General features: G+C 37.0%; 1 protein-coding gene across 5 annotated transcripts in view; it reads right to left on the bottom strand.

Annotated features, from left to right (window-relative positions):
* Positions 1-17,048, bottom strand: part of SEPTIN7 (septin 7) — a 117,421-nt gene that overhangs the window by 68,234 nt on the left and 32,139 nt on the right. For 4 of the 5 annotated variants that reach the window (XM_087917586.1, XM_087917587.1, XM_087917588.1 and 1 more), the window contains exon 2: positions 8,066-8,164. In XM_087917586.1, the coding sequence (XP_087773712.1) occupies positions 8,066-8,075 (10 nt within the window). In that variant the 5' untranslated portion in view covers positions 8,076-8,164. Of the gene's footprint in view, positions 1-8,065; positions 8,169-17,048 lie in introns of those variants that run through there. The other variant, XM_087917590.1, reaches the window with a different exon arrangement.

The following is a 17,048-nucleotide window of genomic DNA, read 5'->3' as shown; positions in this document are numbered from 1 at the left end:
CCTACCCTGAGGCAAATCTGTCTGTGATCCAGAGAGGGCCTGGAATGAGACTTCCGGTGGCACTTCCATCAAAGACGAAATGAAGACCACTATCGTGCGTGGCTTCGATCCATGCTTATCCTGTTGGAGGGTCCCTATGGGACTGGATCCATCTTGGATCCACCTCGGAGGGGTGGGGGAAGAGGGGGAGACCACCAGCCGGGTTGAGGGGAGCTGTACCTCTCCTCCGTTTAGTTATATTCCCCTTGAAGACAGGAGGTAGCAGCAGTCTTAATGGTTGCCCTGAAGACGGGACACTTCTGGGACTTATGTGCACGCTGGAGTGGTGAGGAGGTAAATGGCATGTAACCAGCCAAAGGATTTTGGACATTTTTGACAACCCAAAGAAACAGAAGGAAAGAGCCCTCATTTAATAATGTGGCAGCGGTGAATGGAGAACAAGAGGAAACTATAAGGTAAATAAAAAAATTGGACCATAAAAGGACTATAACGGAATTAGAGACCAAATTTGGAATAAGATACAGAAATTGACATTAATTAAGCATTGGACAGAATGCTGGACTTGCCAGGAATTAACTACATTTAAAAGAGCTAATGGTTGAAAATTAGCAGAATTAATACTACTGGGGGAAAAAAGAACTTTGAAAAGTGGAAAGCGATGTTGAGTGCCACATAATGGTTAAAGGTATATTTTTTTCTGATGATTTTATGGAAAATTACTGGTCTTACAAATGTGTAAATGAGAAATGAAATGACATAAAAGACTATAACAATAATCCCAGAAGCACAAAAAAAATGGGGGGGGGCATTGCAGCAAAGGGACAAGCGAAGATAATATCTTGGGACTGTTTGGTGTTGATTGTTACAAGGAGACAGAAGAACTAACAAGAGGAATTGAGATAAACAGATATCTTTGGCAATGACTAAAATAAAAGACTCTGACTTTCAATAAAATAGAGAATAACTAAACTGATTAAATAAAATAGAAGAAATATGCAAAGAATTCAAACGGGAACTGCAATGAGAGGAATGTTAAAAGAGAGAATGGAACTATTGGACATACTGGCAGAAAAATTAATGGCGATGCAGTTCACAGAAGAACAAAGAAAGTTCAAGAAGGAGGAGTTAAAGGAAGAGGAAAGCAACTTAGAAGAGCACAAAGAACAAGGGACATTGCCAGAAGACATGAAAGGAATTAAAATTAAGACAATGATGATAGATGTAATAAATAAAAGGAAAAATATTCCCAAGAATAAACAAAAGAAGCAGAAGCTGTACAAGAAGAAATTGCAAAAGAGAGAACAGGAAAGGGTGGGGGGAAAAATAAGTGATTGGCAGATGAAAATAAAAACAATACTAGAGGAAAAAAGAGGAGTGAAAAGGAAAGACTGGAAAAACTTAGAAAAGGGAAAGCTGGACAAAATTACAAGAAACTATAGGGCCGAGAGATTTAGAGATAAGGGTTAAAGATTATCTAAAGGTGGGATACCACATGGAAATGTATTTTTTTTACTTTTTTTAGAAATATAGATTGGGGAGATTTGAAGTTCAAAACTTATTGGGAATTACCTTAAGATTATTATATAATTATATATGAGAAAAATGATGATAGAGTAAAAGAAATTAAGATGGCTTTATTGTCACTAAATTCCATATATATACATATGTACATATACACACATATATATACACATACATACATACATATAGAGAGACTAGACGAACACAATACAGAAGCCTGATGATGGCAGATGAAATCCTGCCGAAACGTTGCTACAACTTTAAAAGCACAACTATAATGACATGGGAAAATACCTGAACAAAGCTGAATACCATACATGTAAGTACCCGCGAAAACTTAAGAAAACAAATATATATTCATGAACTTCATGGAAGAATTTGAATCCAGAGCCCTAGCTAATGCCACCCACAAACCCAAACTATGGTTAAGATACATTGATGACACATTTGTGATTTGGCCCCATGGAAAAGAAAACCTAAACAATTTCCTAACACACCTAAACAGCACACACCCCAAAATCAAGTTCACCATGGAAATGGAAACAAACAACTACCATTCCTAGATGTACTAATCTACAAAAAAAAAAAAAAACAGATGGCACACTAGGACACACCATATACCAGAAGAAAACACACACCAACCGCTATCTCAACGCCCAATCCCACCACCACCCAGCATAGATAAACTCCGTGGCCAAAGCACTAATTGCCAGCACCAAACACCTGGAAGACAAGACACAAATAAAGACTGAACTATGCACCCTGACTAAAGTACTGACAGCTAACGGCTTCCACAAAAGCAAAATCACTGGCTTGATCCACAAAAACACACTGAGACATAATGGAGACCTAGAAGATGAACAGACCTGCCCTACATAAGAGGTACTACAGACAAAATGAGTAAGATACTATACAGGCATCATATCAAGACTTCCTTCAAAACAGACAGAAAAATAGCAGCCATCCTAAGAAACCCCAAAGATAAAATTGACCTGGAAAACCAAGGCATATATATGAAGTCCCCTGTGCATCATGCCCTGCCACATACATTGGACAGACCAATAGAAGAATAAGTACCCGCCTGGATGAACACAAAAATGCAGTAAAAATGCTGGAACACACTTCCTCGCTAGTCCAACACATGAAAGCCACAGGTCATAACATCGACTTCAATGGCACCAAAACCCTAGCCACTATAGAAAACCCCAGCTACAGAATTATCAGAGAAGCCAGAGATTGAAAAAAGACCCGAAAGGATGAATAGAAGACATAATTCCATCAGACTGTCAATTATCTGGAAGCCTGCACTCACAAACAAAAAAATCTCCACACCACAAGCCAGGCAAACACCTGGGCACAAACAGATCTCCCCTGATACCTCCAGCTCAAAAACACCCCAACCAGGCACCCAGATTAAACTTAGCTCCCTAATAATTGATAGTCGTCCATTTACTTGGAGCCAAGTTGCACTAAAAGCCTCCAATACAGGAACACAATGTTGCCAGCCAATCAAGACAAAAAAAGCCACAGGACAGAAGATATTAGAAGCACCAATCAAGCAGAATACAGCAAATTCCAAGACCAATAAACACAAGACTGCCAACCAATCAGGATGAAGAAAAAACCATTCTGGCACAGCAGTAGGTTAGCCCCCAATTTAAAACTGAAATGGCTGTGAAAGTCTGACTCACAGACGAACACAATACAGAAGCCTGATGATGGCAGATGAGATCTGCCGAAAAGTTGCTACAAAGATCACTGGAATAGATAATGATTTGATATGAAATTAGATAAGAAAGTTGGAAATGTAATTATGACTATGTATGAATGTTGTAACTTGGAACCACGTTGCTCACTTGAAGAGATATATAAAAAATAAAAAAAACTTTTATTAAAAAAAAAGAGAGAGGACCTGGACTCAGTCATCCTGCTAGCAGATTGACTGTCATCTTCAAGACTCTGTTTTGACAGTCTATGAAGCCAGTCACGCCAAGCAAAAATAACTGCCAAACTTTTAGATAGCAAAAAAACCTCCTTTGCGGTTGCGTTCCTAGCAAACCGCTGTCCTGATGCATCAGCTGTTGTCCAGAACCAAAGAGTGGAGCCTCTTGTGAAAAAAGCTGCTCTGGGACTAGTCTCCTTAAGAGGCAGGCAGCCCAAAGAGCCTCCTCCAAGCCATTGTGACTCAAAATGGCACTCCCACCAAAACTATGCTTCAATGGTGGCTAGCGGAGTGCCTCCCAGCTGATCTTCAGCAGACGGCTCCAGGTCTGCCAGGAGCTCCAGGCGAAACATTTGAAGGCAGACAGCTCCATTGAGCTGCAAATTGTAGCACTTTTCCCTGTCACTGACTGTGGCAGTCAGTCAGTCAGTCACCACCACTCTCACGTCCTGTCACTCTCCAATTGGCAAATTGGCTTGAAAACAAAATGACGTGAGGCATGGCTTCAAGCTCAGTGACTGGAGCCAAAGGCTCCGGCCACTGAATGGCGAAAAATATTGATGTTAATTCTAGTCTCACTGAAGTAACAGTCCTGAAGAAAAACAGTGTCAGAAAACATGTCTACAGAGTTCCAGACTGAATAGAAAACTAGGGACCTTTGGAGTGCAGGAGGCATTGTCCTCAGTTTAAACTATTCAGTCTAAAGAGCTAGCAGACCAGAATGAACTACTGGATCCTATCAACACCACTCTGGAAAAGCTGGGCAGCTGTGCAGGTCTGGCTGAGGTGATCCTGAGGTAAGTGGGTAAGACATCCCCTGAAAATAAGACCTGGTGCTTATTTTGGGGCCCAAAAGAAAATAAGACCAGGTCTTTTATTGGGGGGGAAACATGGTAAATACCTAAGAACTATGTCAGTGTTCCAACACACTCCAAATCAATAAACTCCGAGACAGGCATATTCTCTTTTTTTAAAAAGTTTATTTTTTAATTATTTAAATACATCTTTGCGAGAACAGTGTGGTCCAGGTGTTTTACATTTTAAATCAGTCATATCCATAGTCACAAATACAACGTTCTAACATCACATCATTATCTATTACCAAATTCTCTTTTTTATATTCTCATAAATTATTTTTATCAATCAATCTCTCTTTCTTGATCATATACTTAAATTCAACATTTTTACAGTTTAATCTATTCATATTTCATTAATCATTCAAAGTTTCTTAATTTATTTTATCCACTATCAAATCAATCTCCTTTCCAATATTACATATATTTTCTTTTCTTTGTGTTTCCTTCTAACTTCTCAATTTTACAGAAATATATTTTCCATCTTGTTTTCTTTAGCCAACTATATAACAATATATCCTCATTACAAGTGGATAACAAAATATTTAATGCATTAAAATCATTCTAATCAATCTCTAACTTCCTTGAACATATATTTCTTATGCTCAGCATGTTTACAATTTAATCTATTTGTACCATTCAAGATTCCATTTTAATTTATATTTTCCCTATTATATCCCCCCCAATATTACATTTGCCACTGTTGCATATATTTTGTTTTCTGTATATTCCCTTCCCTCTAACATCTCATTTTTACACAAATATATTTTCTTTTAGCCAATAATATCAACCTTATAACATTATAACCTTGTTACAGTACATATATGAATAACAAAAGATATAATTCAATAAAAATATTATCCTACTATATGGTTATGTCTATTCGCTATCAGGCTCCACATAATATTCCCTTTCCTATCTTAAATATTAATCACTTTTATTTTCCATAAAAAATTATTTGTCTTTCTTAGTTCAAGATCTATAATATTTTACCAGTAAAATACCTTTTCATGTGGTGTCCCCTTGGTCCCCGATTTCTAACCATTATTTCTCAGTCTCTCATATTAATTCATTTCTTTGCTTGTTACCATTTTCTATCACCTTTTGGCTTTTTCCCTTAATCCTTCCTCTATTCTTAATCATTTTCTGATATTTTTTCTCCCATTTCTCAATATTTGTCCCCACCCTCTTCTGATCTCCTTTCTGTAATTTCCTAGCCATTTCATTTATCAACATTCCAATCTCTTATATTCCCCTCCCTTATTTATTGCATCTATCATTAATATCATTAATATCTCAAGTTCAATTTCTTTCTTCTTCTTTTGCATTATTGTTCCTTTTGTTCCATTCACTGGTTTCTCTTTTTTCTAACTCCTCCCCCACCTTTCTTCTTTTTCTGTTATTGTTGCCATTTCTGAATTTTTCTGTGTTCTTTATTTTTGTGCATAAATCCAACACCCATATCTCATTCATGGCTCAAAGATTCATCTTTATTTCTTTACATGTCACTCAACTTTGTATTGCTTAATTATCCAGTATCCAGTGAATTTTATTTTATTTGAACCAGTGTCTCTTTTTTAATACCAAGATTCTCAAGTCTTTATTTAGTGTTTAGCAATCCAAGTCACCAATAATTCCAGGAGTAATATCCTCTTGTATTCCTTGCTCTTTAATTATAATATATTTCAGCTTCCAGGGGTCTTATTGTAGTGTCTTTCTTTTATTCCCTTTTACTTTCTTCTTTTGATTAGGTCGTTAGTTTGAAGGAATCTGCAGGATTTTCCTTTCATCAACAAATGGCACTTTTAGTCCAGTTTCATAGCCACTCTTTTTCTGTTTTTTTAAAATTAGTTTCACCATTTTTTTAAAAAAATCAAGTATTATTTCTCTTTTAAAGCAATTATTTCCAGCATTCAAATTAATGCCTTCCAATGCCAAATCCTGTCCGATCACCAATTCCAAATCAGTATTCTTCCAAATTTATTCCTTTTAAAACTTTAACAGTTTAAATTCTTTACATTTCCAATTTCTTCTTCTATCTTCCAAGTCACTGCTAACTCAGTTCTTTAGTCTTCTCTGTTATAGTCTTTTTGGGGTAAGTAAAAAATAAAATGAATTCTTCTCATCCATTCCAAAACTCCATTCCAGCACTGTGTTTAGATGTTCCTCGGTTATCCCAACTCTGTAGCGGCCATCTCTGGTCGCTCTTCTCTCCGTCGCAGCGTAGAGAGCAAGCTTGGGGTTTTCACAAGGGAGTTGCGTTCTCCCCCGGAATCTCACCAAGCACCTCTCCTTTGCTTCGCCACCCTTACAAGGCAGCTATCGGCTCCGTGCGGAGCCCACGAACAGCGATAAGCCAGCGTAGAAACGGAGACTTCCATTCACTGCTTCTGGTCTCATCATGACATCAGCCAGAAGTCTCCGAGACAGGCATAGTCTCAAAGTTCCATTATATTAGTCATATTGGAACATCTGGAAAAACCTAAATCTGAGAGATCCAGGTTTTTCCTTCATAATTGAAAATCAAAATCTCAGTCCATCACATAGTCCAATCACTGGTTATCTCAACAAGAGACCCCTCCAACCACTCCTTATCAGGTGCAGGATAACTTGCCCTTCTTGACTCAGAAAAAGAATATTGTTATGTCTAAACTTTCACCAGTGTATGAAATCCCCCTTTCCAAATTCCCAGGCACTAAAATGTGGCAGCATGGAAGCGTCTAAATAAATATAGCTTCCAAAGCTGACAAACTAACAACAAACAATTCTTGCACAACATTTCTGAAGAGCACTGTTATATTGATCATCTTTCATGATACATTTTAAATGTCAGAAAGCATACCTAGTTAATCACTGCCAAATTGAATGCCTTTTATTTGCTAAGTAAAACAAGAGTGTGATGACCCGGGGCATGGCACAAAGGCAACACACTCAGATAATCAGTAGTCCCTTTATTAGCTCCAACTTTGCCCCCAATGTTCCTGGTTACCTTTTGGGCTGGAGAAAAACTCTCCCAGGAACAGCCTTTGGCTGCAGAGAATCCAGTCCAACAAAAACTGTAACTATAAGTCCAATCAAGAAAAGATGAGGTAATTAGTCCAGCAGGGCAAGAGAAGGAATTCCAGACATGAAGGAATGGCAATAATTCAACCCAGTTGGGAGGATGCCAGGAACACAGATAATCAAAATCAACACAAAATAAACTCAAGTTTGTTTAGCAGCCATCGCTCTCAGCTTGCATCTCTTTTTAATTCTTTCCAGGGGTGCCTAATGAAGGAAATCAGGCCCTTCCCTCCCCCATAAACCACGCAACCCACATTGCTCTCTTCTCCGTTCCTTCCTGTGTGCAGTAGGATGAAGAGGGGGTGGGCCTGGGTCTTCCTCTGAACTCCCTTCCCTGTCCCTTGTTCTCCCTTTCCCCTGTTCTGCCCAGATGGACTTTGCCCTTCCCCAGTTTCTTCCACAGCCAATGAAGCCACACTCCCACTCCCTATCAGCTGTTTGTCTTCCTCTGGATTCAGACTCTGACAGGGGCATGACAAAGAGGAGAAACTTCTATTAATTGAAATACAGACTGTTTGCATGTCATGCCATATTAATTTTATTATTTATTGTTCTACATCACAGTAATGACCGTCAAGCAGAGATACTCCATTAGTAGAGGCGGCATCTACTTATAATAATGCAGATTTGTAAACAAATTTTAAATTTTTAAACTAAAAAAATGAATTACAAAACTGTAACTTACCTACTACCATAAGTGTGAATTCAAATCCTCTCTTGACAGATTTTCTATAAACTTGATTGGGGAGATTTGCAAACCCCACATATCCTTCAAGATTCTTCTGTTGCTAGGATAAAAACATGTGAAGTTAGGTTACTTATGTTTTAGTATAACTGACTTATGATTTATATTATTTTTTAAGAACTATATTCTCTAACTGTGACAATGGCTATGTACCTTTTATTTTAACTATAATACCTAATAATACCTTGCAATACTTTCAGTCTCTCTTGTTATTTTTTAATATTTATATATTCAGTATTATGGTGTATTCTGTTCTTGCTAAGTGAACATTATCTGATCCCAAATGTAATATAGCAATGGTGGCTAACCTTTTGGGGCTCCTGTGCTGAAAATTGTGCTCACACTCGCACGCACGTGCAAGCACTCAGAAGGCAATATGCGCACCCCATGCCCTCTCTGCATGCAATCCCCCCGTCCCTTACCTGCACTGTGCATGCACACACCTCCCAGCTGATTTTTGGTCTGTTTGAGGCCTTTTTCAGCTTTCCAGAGGCTCGAGAGAAGCCTCTGTAGCCTTTGCAGGCTGAAAAATGGGCCCATTTTGTCACTTCCAGTATTTCCGGAAATACCAGAAGTGATGGAATGGGCCTGTGTTTTTCGGCCTCCAAAGGCTGCGGAGGGTTCCCTCAAGCCTCTGGGAAACAGAAAAAGGCCTCAAATGGGCCAAAAATCAGCTGGGAAGAGTGCGCGTGCGCAGTGCAGGTAAGTTTGGCTGGGGCTCGTGTGCCTGCACAAATGGTGTGTATCGTGTATCGCCATCATGGATACAGCATTGGCTTGGAATATTGTTTCTAATAAAAACCCTAAGTTCAGATAGTATACAAGTTATCATCTGGACCTGGAACAAGCTGCAATCTTTTTCTGAAGAGTTCTATGAATGGTAACCACTATCATTTCTCACTAGTAAAATTATAAACCAATAAATTGTTTCAATAATCTGTTGTCTTCTATATATTTATTAATGTTACTGAAAATGTATCCATTTTCTCTTACATTTTCTTAAAGACAAATATGCTATTTAAGCACAAGAAAAAAATGCAATATTCTTTTAAAAGAAAATCTACCTTTAGAAAAGCTAAGAATACTTACAGCTACTTTGTAAGCAACGTATTTCCATCATTTTATATGTCCATAAGTAAGCAGCCAAAAGTCACAGGAAGCAAGGAATTCCAGTAATTTGGTAACACAAGCCAGATTCAGTTTTTATCAAAAAGAGAAAGAAAAAAATAGAGTTAGTTACATTTGTAGAATGAAGATTTGTGTGTGTGTGTGTGTGTGTGCGTGTGTGTATCTGTGCATGTTTTATTGCTCAGAGCAATAAACTATTTAGAATGATACAATAAATAATCAGTTAAAAACTTTTAAACTTTTAAAACAAATCCCAAACTTAAAATCCACCATGGATATCATGAAACAGTACTGCCTGCCTCAAACAAACCTGGAAGAAAAAAAATTTAGATATTGTGCTGTAAAAGATAGGAACATAATAAAAACACTCCACAGAAGTTAAATAACATGAAATGTGTCACAATTTCACTTTCATACTTTCAGTGTCTATCTTTCACTATTATTCTATAGAAAAAGAAAAGATACATGTGCTAAAAATGTTTTTAAAAATAAATTTAAAACTTTACCAGTGATTACTCATTTTAACAAACTTAAAACATCAAGTCAGTATATATCTATTACTGCAGAACATAGAGCAAATTATATGTTACATTCTTAATTTAATTACATATTAAAACTTAGCAAATAGCTGGCTTTCTGATTTTTTGTTAGAATAGTAGAAGCATAAGGGCTCATATAGAAGACCCCTTATTTTCCTTCTCACAGTCACTTCACAATCACAACCTCCTTATGAGAGCTTTAAAAGGGAAACCATTGAGCTAAGAAGTTTTAAACTTTTATGTATACATTCTTATTCAGTCAAACCCATTATATTTATATTAACGTAAACAAAAATTGAATTCAAAAAATGGCTCAACTGGAGTACTACATAAAGTTGTGTGAAAACTCTCCCAACCACAACCAACATCTGCTCTTTGAACAGGAGTCACAAGTCTAGGAGGACCCCCAAATTGTGTACCCAGTTTGTCTGGGGTATTGCCAGCCCACCCAGAACTAAAAATTATAAGCCTCCAAAACACAAGGTGCCACATATCCACAGCTACTCCATCTAGGGTTCAGTTGAAGCCTGTTTTACCCCATCCAGGCCCCTTTAGCCTCCAAGCACTTTGAAAGAGCAGCCATAGCATCACTTGGGTCACCAATAGTAGAGATGTAAACCTGAGCATCAGCATCAAAACTCACTCAGCAGTTTCATGTAGATATTTAAAAGGAAAAGAGAGAGTACTGAGTCCTGTGGCACCTGAGAGGAGTGGCTGTGAGCTGGACTTCTTGCCCCTTATCAATACCAATTAGAATTGGCCAGAGAAAGGAACTGAACCAGTGTACTGAAAGCTGCCAAGAAGCCAAGGAGAGCAAGGATGGATGGATTCATTCCGCCTTCCCCAGAGATCATAGACAAATGCAACCAATGCTATTTCTATCCCGTGACTGGGCCTGAAATCTGACCAAAAAGGGTCTAGATCAGGGGTATCAAACTCAATTTAATTGAGGGATGCATATCAGAGTATGTGTGACCTTGGGGGGGTTGGGGTGGGTGTGACCAGGTGGGTGTGGCCAACATAACATCACTCATGCTGGGGGCACTTATGGTGGCCCGAGCGCTCTGCCAGCAAAAACGGATTCCTGAGCTCTGTTTTTGGCTGTGATGGCCTCCTGCAACCCTCTGCTAGTGAAACCGGAGGTCGGAGGGGCCACGCATAGCCTTTGCAAGTTCCATTTTCAGCTGGGAGGGCCTCCTGCAACCCTCTGCCAATGAAAACAGAGATCAGGAGGGCTGATCTGTCTGATCATTACATTTTTTTTCTTTTTAATGGATTGGCTGGACATGAAGAATTGTCCTGACAACATGTCTAAGAAACATCTTGAGAAAAGGGGAAGATACTGATAGGCAACAGGACTCTGATGTTTACTGAAGAGCCAATTTAGTGTGGTGTTAAAACGTTGGCCTAGAAACCAAAGACTGGGACTGCCATAGGCATGGGTGACTTTATGACAGTGACTTTTTCTCAGCCCAACCTATGTTGATGTAGGGAAAATAGGAAGCAGGAGCATTAGGAATGTCCCAGCCCTGAGTTAATATGACAAAAGTGGGATAATCTAATAATAATATTGAATTATTTGGGTGGTGCTGAAAAATAGTCTGTATGATAGTTATGGAATGGCAGCTTTGTCTTTCACAACTATAAACAGCCCTGTGATCAGCTGTGTTCCAATCAAGCAAGTGAATCCTCATGGTCTCATACTTAAATAAATCTGTGTTAGCAGAATAGTAGTTAGGAAAGCATTTTATAAGCCTATGTTTTTCCTGTAATCTAAACTCTGTTTATTCTGTTGTTACTGTCAGGCATGTTTTCATTCTATCTAATCTGCATACTACAAAGGGCACTAGTGCAATCATTTAGAGAAAAACGGTTAAATTTTAAGTTAAATCTTAAGTTTTGTTTTTAACTTAAATTTTAATTTAAGTTAAAAACAAGCCACACTACTGCACTAACAGGCAAAGCCATGAAAAGCTAGGAATCTTAGTAATTTATTCCAGAAATTTGTTCTTTTCACAAAGCATTTTCAAGCATTGTAAAATGAGCCTCAGTGGCACAGTGGTTAGAGAGCAGTACTGCAGACTTCTTACGTTGACTGTCAGCTGCCTGCAATTTGGCAGTCTTACCAGGCAGTCAAATCTTACCAGGCTCAAGGTTGACTCAGCCTTCCATCCTTTTTTCTTTTGAAAATTTTATTGATTTTTTTAAAACAAATATAAACAAACAAAACATAAAAACATATAACATCTTTTTTGAAAGCAGCATGATCCCAGGTTACATCTCTTCGTACAGACACAAATTCAAGTTCATGCTCATTTTTATATTCCATTCCATATCTTATTACTATTCTACATTTTCTATATAGCTTCTCCCCTCTTTTAACTTTCTTAATTTTATTTTATTTATTTCATCTCAATTCAAATCATTATACTTATATTCTTTGTCTATCCTGTTTCAACTGTCTACTATCTTCTCTCATTGAACAAAATTTCTCCTGTAATCACTGATTGAAATATGACGCTTTTATATCTTTCCCCTAAAATTATAACACTTAATATAATACATAACTTCCATTCGGATTCTGCTTGGTACATTCTAAAACTACACACTGTATTTTAAAATAAAGAAAAAATTATAAATGTATAATATAATTAAAACAACAATCCATACCAATTCAATTCTATCATTAATATTAATATTCATTTAAATCTTAACGCTTTACACATTACTTTTCAGATAAGTATAATACTTCTATGGGAACACTTATAAACTTTCCATAGTTAATTCCCCCCACTTCACTTATATTTTATAAAACACTGAGTAATTAAAATGTTCCCATTCCTTCCTAATTCAATTCTCTCATTTATTTTATTTCATTTTGTTCACAAAAGTTTCACTAAATTACACTATTTTATCCCACTTTTTAATCATGTTGTTTCCAATTTTCTACCATTATTTCTATTACAAATATAACAATACAATCTTATGTACCTTCACAGAATCCCTTTTTCAGTTAAATTTTCACCCATTAACTCTGAATAAGTCCTGTTTCTTACATCTTGCTCCAAACCTTATAACTTCTCTTCCTGTCCTTCTTCCCTTTCTTCTTCTCTCTCCCTTTTTACCCCTGCCGTCTCCACCTCCATTTCTCTTCTGTATTCCCCTTTCTGTTGCTTTCAACTTTATATCCACTTTTCAAATTATTTTTCCCTTTTTTTTGGCTGTTTTTTAAAGTCTTAAATTCTCCATTCTCTTTCCCCCTTTCCCTTTCTTCCCCAAATAGTTACTTGTTCATTAAAGATGGCTTCTTCATTGTCCCAATCTTCTAGTTGCGCAGTCTTTTCTTGTTGTTTCTCGTAGATGCAGATCGCCATTTTTAAGAATTGAAAAACGGAGCCAAAGAAGCCCTTCCCTTCTTGTGTCTCTTCTTTATATTTTTTAAATTCCATTTTCAGTTCATCCATAAGTGATGCCATTGTAGAATTTTTTTAAACAGCCACCCAATTGCTTTTAGTCATTCAAATATAATATCCAAAAATCCCAAAGTCACCAAGCAATCCAAATACACACAAGCTATTTCTTTTTACACTTTCTTCTTTCTTCATTTTCTCTTCCTGGGGTTACTTTAGTTCCAAAGTTCCAGTTAAAATGTATCTTTTAGAAGTCTTATTGAGATTTTACTTTAGATTCTTTTGAAGTGCAGGCAGTCTCCTCCTTCCAAATCCTGCCCTTATTCTTTTCCTCTCCCTTCCTCCTTATAGAAAAAAAGGATTTTTTAGTGTCCAGAAATCTTTATTGTCCCTTTGGCATTTAATTATATTTTCAGCTTAATTACCTATTAGTGCCAAAGCGGATTTTTCCGATTTCTTATTCAGCTCTCTTCGTTGTCAATGTGAGGAAGGAGAGTAAAGAAAAAAAAACCTTTCCCTTTTCATTTTCTTTCACTGCTTCTGACTCTTCTTTGGGAATGATGTTATCTTTTATAAAATTTAAATCCAGGGTACCTTAGTTGTTGCTTTTTATCCCGGTCAGCCAAAACTTTCACTTCTTATCATCCTCCTGCATTTTCTTTTCCGGTTGAGTGCTTCTTTGAGGTGGTCATTTCTGACCACCGCTCCTACCGCCTTCGGGAAAGGGAGTTTGGCCAGCTGAGGAGGAGAGATGCGGCTCCCCTCGACCCTGCTGGCGATCTCCCCCCTCTTCACCACCTCTATGGGGTGGCTTAGCCCCAAAGCAGGCTGGCTCGGGGTGCTCCAGCGGTGAGCCCAGGCAGAAACCGCGCACGATCGCAGATTCCTGCCTGCCGCCGGAGCCCTGTGGGCTGGCTCGGGGCGCTCCAGCGGCGAAACCCAGGCAGAAACCACGCACGATCGCGGATTCCTGCCTGCCGCCGAAGCCCTGCAAACTGGAAGTCCCTTCCATCCTTCTGAGAAGGGTAAAATGAGGACCCAAAATTGTTGGGGGCAATATGCTAACTCTGTAAATCACTTAGAGAGGGGTGTAAAGAACTATGACGTGGTTTATACCCTGTTTCTCCAACAATACGGCCTCCCCCAATAGGAAGCCCCAGCATGTTTTATAGGCATGAAATGAAATTAAGCCCCTCTCCCCAAATTAAGGCCTATATTAAAACATGCGAAATGGGGGGGAATGGTGGGGGGGGGGGCTTTGCTGTTAGGAAGTACTTTTTTTTTTTTTTTAATATAAATTTTTATTATTTTTTTAACATAAAAACACAACAACAAAAACATAAAAGTATCAGCTCCCCCATATTTTTGTACACACCGTAAGTCGGTTGGTCCATCGGTTTTGTGCATTCACCTCATAGTCACAATTACAGTTACTTTATATAATACTCTTATCAATACAAATTTATAAATCCTAGTATCTCTATTAAAGAAAAAAAAATTTGACTAAACTTTATTCGTCATGCCTTTATGAGATAACTATATTTTAAATATTTTATTCTAAAACAAATCTTATAATCATACCAATTCTATCCCAAATATGAAAAGAAAGAAACAAAGAAAACTATTATATAAGTATAGTATCAAAAACCAATAAAAGGAAAGGGAAAATAAAGTCATTATTATTCCTTATTATCTAACTTTTATATTTTAATATTTCATCATTCAACCATTGATAGAAAAGATCCCAAACTAAATAAAATTGTTTATCTTCTTGCTCTCTAATTTCAAAAGTCAATCTACTCATCTCAGCACATTCCAAAATTTTCTTTACAACTTCTTCTTGCAATGGAATTTTCTCATTTTTCCAATTTTTTGCAAATACAATCCTAGCAGCAGTCAATACATTTACAATCAAATATTTCAACTCTTTACTATAAGTATCTGGTAGTATTCCCAATAGAAAAACTCCGGTTTCAAGTCTATATGCTTCTTTGTCATTTTTTCCAGCCACATGTGGATTTTAGTCCAATATTTTCTAGCATCCTCACAAGTCCACCACATGTGATAGTATGAACCAGGTTTCTGATGACATTTCCAGCATTTTTCGATTTGTTCTTAAACATTCTTGCTATCCTTGTCGGGAAAATGCCACCTGTAAAACATCTTATACAAGTTTTCTTTATAGGCTGTAGACATTGTCATTTTATAATTTTGGCAATTATAATTTCTGCCATTTCTCTAAATCAATCCCATATCCAAAATTCCTCCCCCACGCAATCATAGTTTCTTTAACTTGTTCTTCCTCAAGCTTAATTTGCAATAAATAACCATACAATTTTTTAATCACCTTTTCATCAGTACCCATCAAAATCTTATCCAAGTCAGTTTGCTTATCATAAAATCCTCTGCTTTGGAATCCTCATAGTACTTTGAATATATTTGCAAATATGAAAACCAATTCATCCGTATACCTTGTTCTTCCAATTTTTGCATCGATTTAAGTTCACCCTTTTCATCTAATAATTCCCATAGTTAACTGTTTGTTCCTTTTATAGATTATAGGATAAGAAAACGCTTCTATCGTCGATAACCAAACTGGAATTTTCAAATAACACTGTTTTTTTATCTTCTCCCAATTCAACCACAGAGACTCCCAGATATAATGCCTTCTAAAATACCCCTGTGTTTTAGTTCCCTTGTACCATAAAAAAGCATGCCAGCCCAACAACAAATCATGACCTTCTAATGTCAACAATCTGGTTTTCCTTAATGTTATCCATTCTTTAACCCACGCCAAGTTTGCAGCTTGGTAGTACAACTCCCAATTAGGCAGTCCAAACCCTCCTCTAAATCTAGCATCCTGTAAAAGCTTTAACTTTATTCTTGCTTTCTTACCTTGCCATATATACTTCAAAACAATTTTATTTAAATCCTCAAAATATTCTTTTCCAAGCCTAATTGGTATTGTTTGAAACAAAAATAAGACTCTGGGTAAATGTTCATCTTAATTGTTGAAATCCTTCCTATTAATGACAATTGTAAGTTCTCCCATTTTTTCAAGTCTTGAGCTATCTGTTGTTTAAGTTTAATATAATTATTCTCCTTCAATGTACTACATCTTGATGTCAAATATATCCCCAGATACTTAACCTTGTTTGTAACTTGAATTTTTAACAGTTCTGCCAACTCTTCCCTTTGTTTCAGCAACATATTCTTTGACAAAATCTTTGTTTTATCTCTATTTATTTTCAAACCAGCCACCTCCCCATAGACCTCTATCTTTTCCAACAGTTTCGAGGCTGTTTCTATAGGGTCTTCCAAGATAAAGACTAGGTCATCTGCAAAGGCTTGTAGTTTAAATTCTTCCTTTTTAATTTTCATTCCTTTTATAGTTTTATCTTCTCTGATATTTCTATTCAACACTTCCAAAGTCAATACAAATATCAAGGGAGAAAGAGGACAACCTTGTCTTGTGCCTTTTCTTATATTAATAGGATCTGTAAATTCTCCCTCCATCATTACCTTAGCTGTTTGTTCATTATAAATTGCTTCTATTGCCTGAATAAATCTTCTAGCAAAGCCCATCTGTTCCATTAAAAGTAACATAAATCTCCAATTCACGTTATCAAATGCCTTTGAGCATCTAAAATATCAAAGCCATTTGCTTTTCAGGATGTGCCTCATAGTATTCCAGGGTGTCCAGAATTACTCTCATATTGTCTCTGATTTGTCGCTTTGGCAAAAACCCATTTTGGTCTGGGTGGATAAAGTTATTCAAGTACTTTTTTAAGTCTTTCTGCTAATATTGAAGCAAAAATTTTATAATCTGCATTTAGTAAAGAAATC

The sequence above is a fragment of the Pseudonaja textilis genome, chromosome Z (assembly GCF_049901715.1).
Source record: "Pseudonaja textilis isolate UNSWEBS1 chromosome Z, rPseTex1.2, whole genome shotgun sequence".
NCBI classification, from domain to species: Eukaryota; Metazoa; Chordata; class Lepidosauria; order Squamata; family Elapidae; genus Pseudonaja; species Pseudonaja textilis.
Note: the sequence above shows the minus strand (reverse complement) of the source record. Positions and strands in the feature narration are given on the sequence as shown.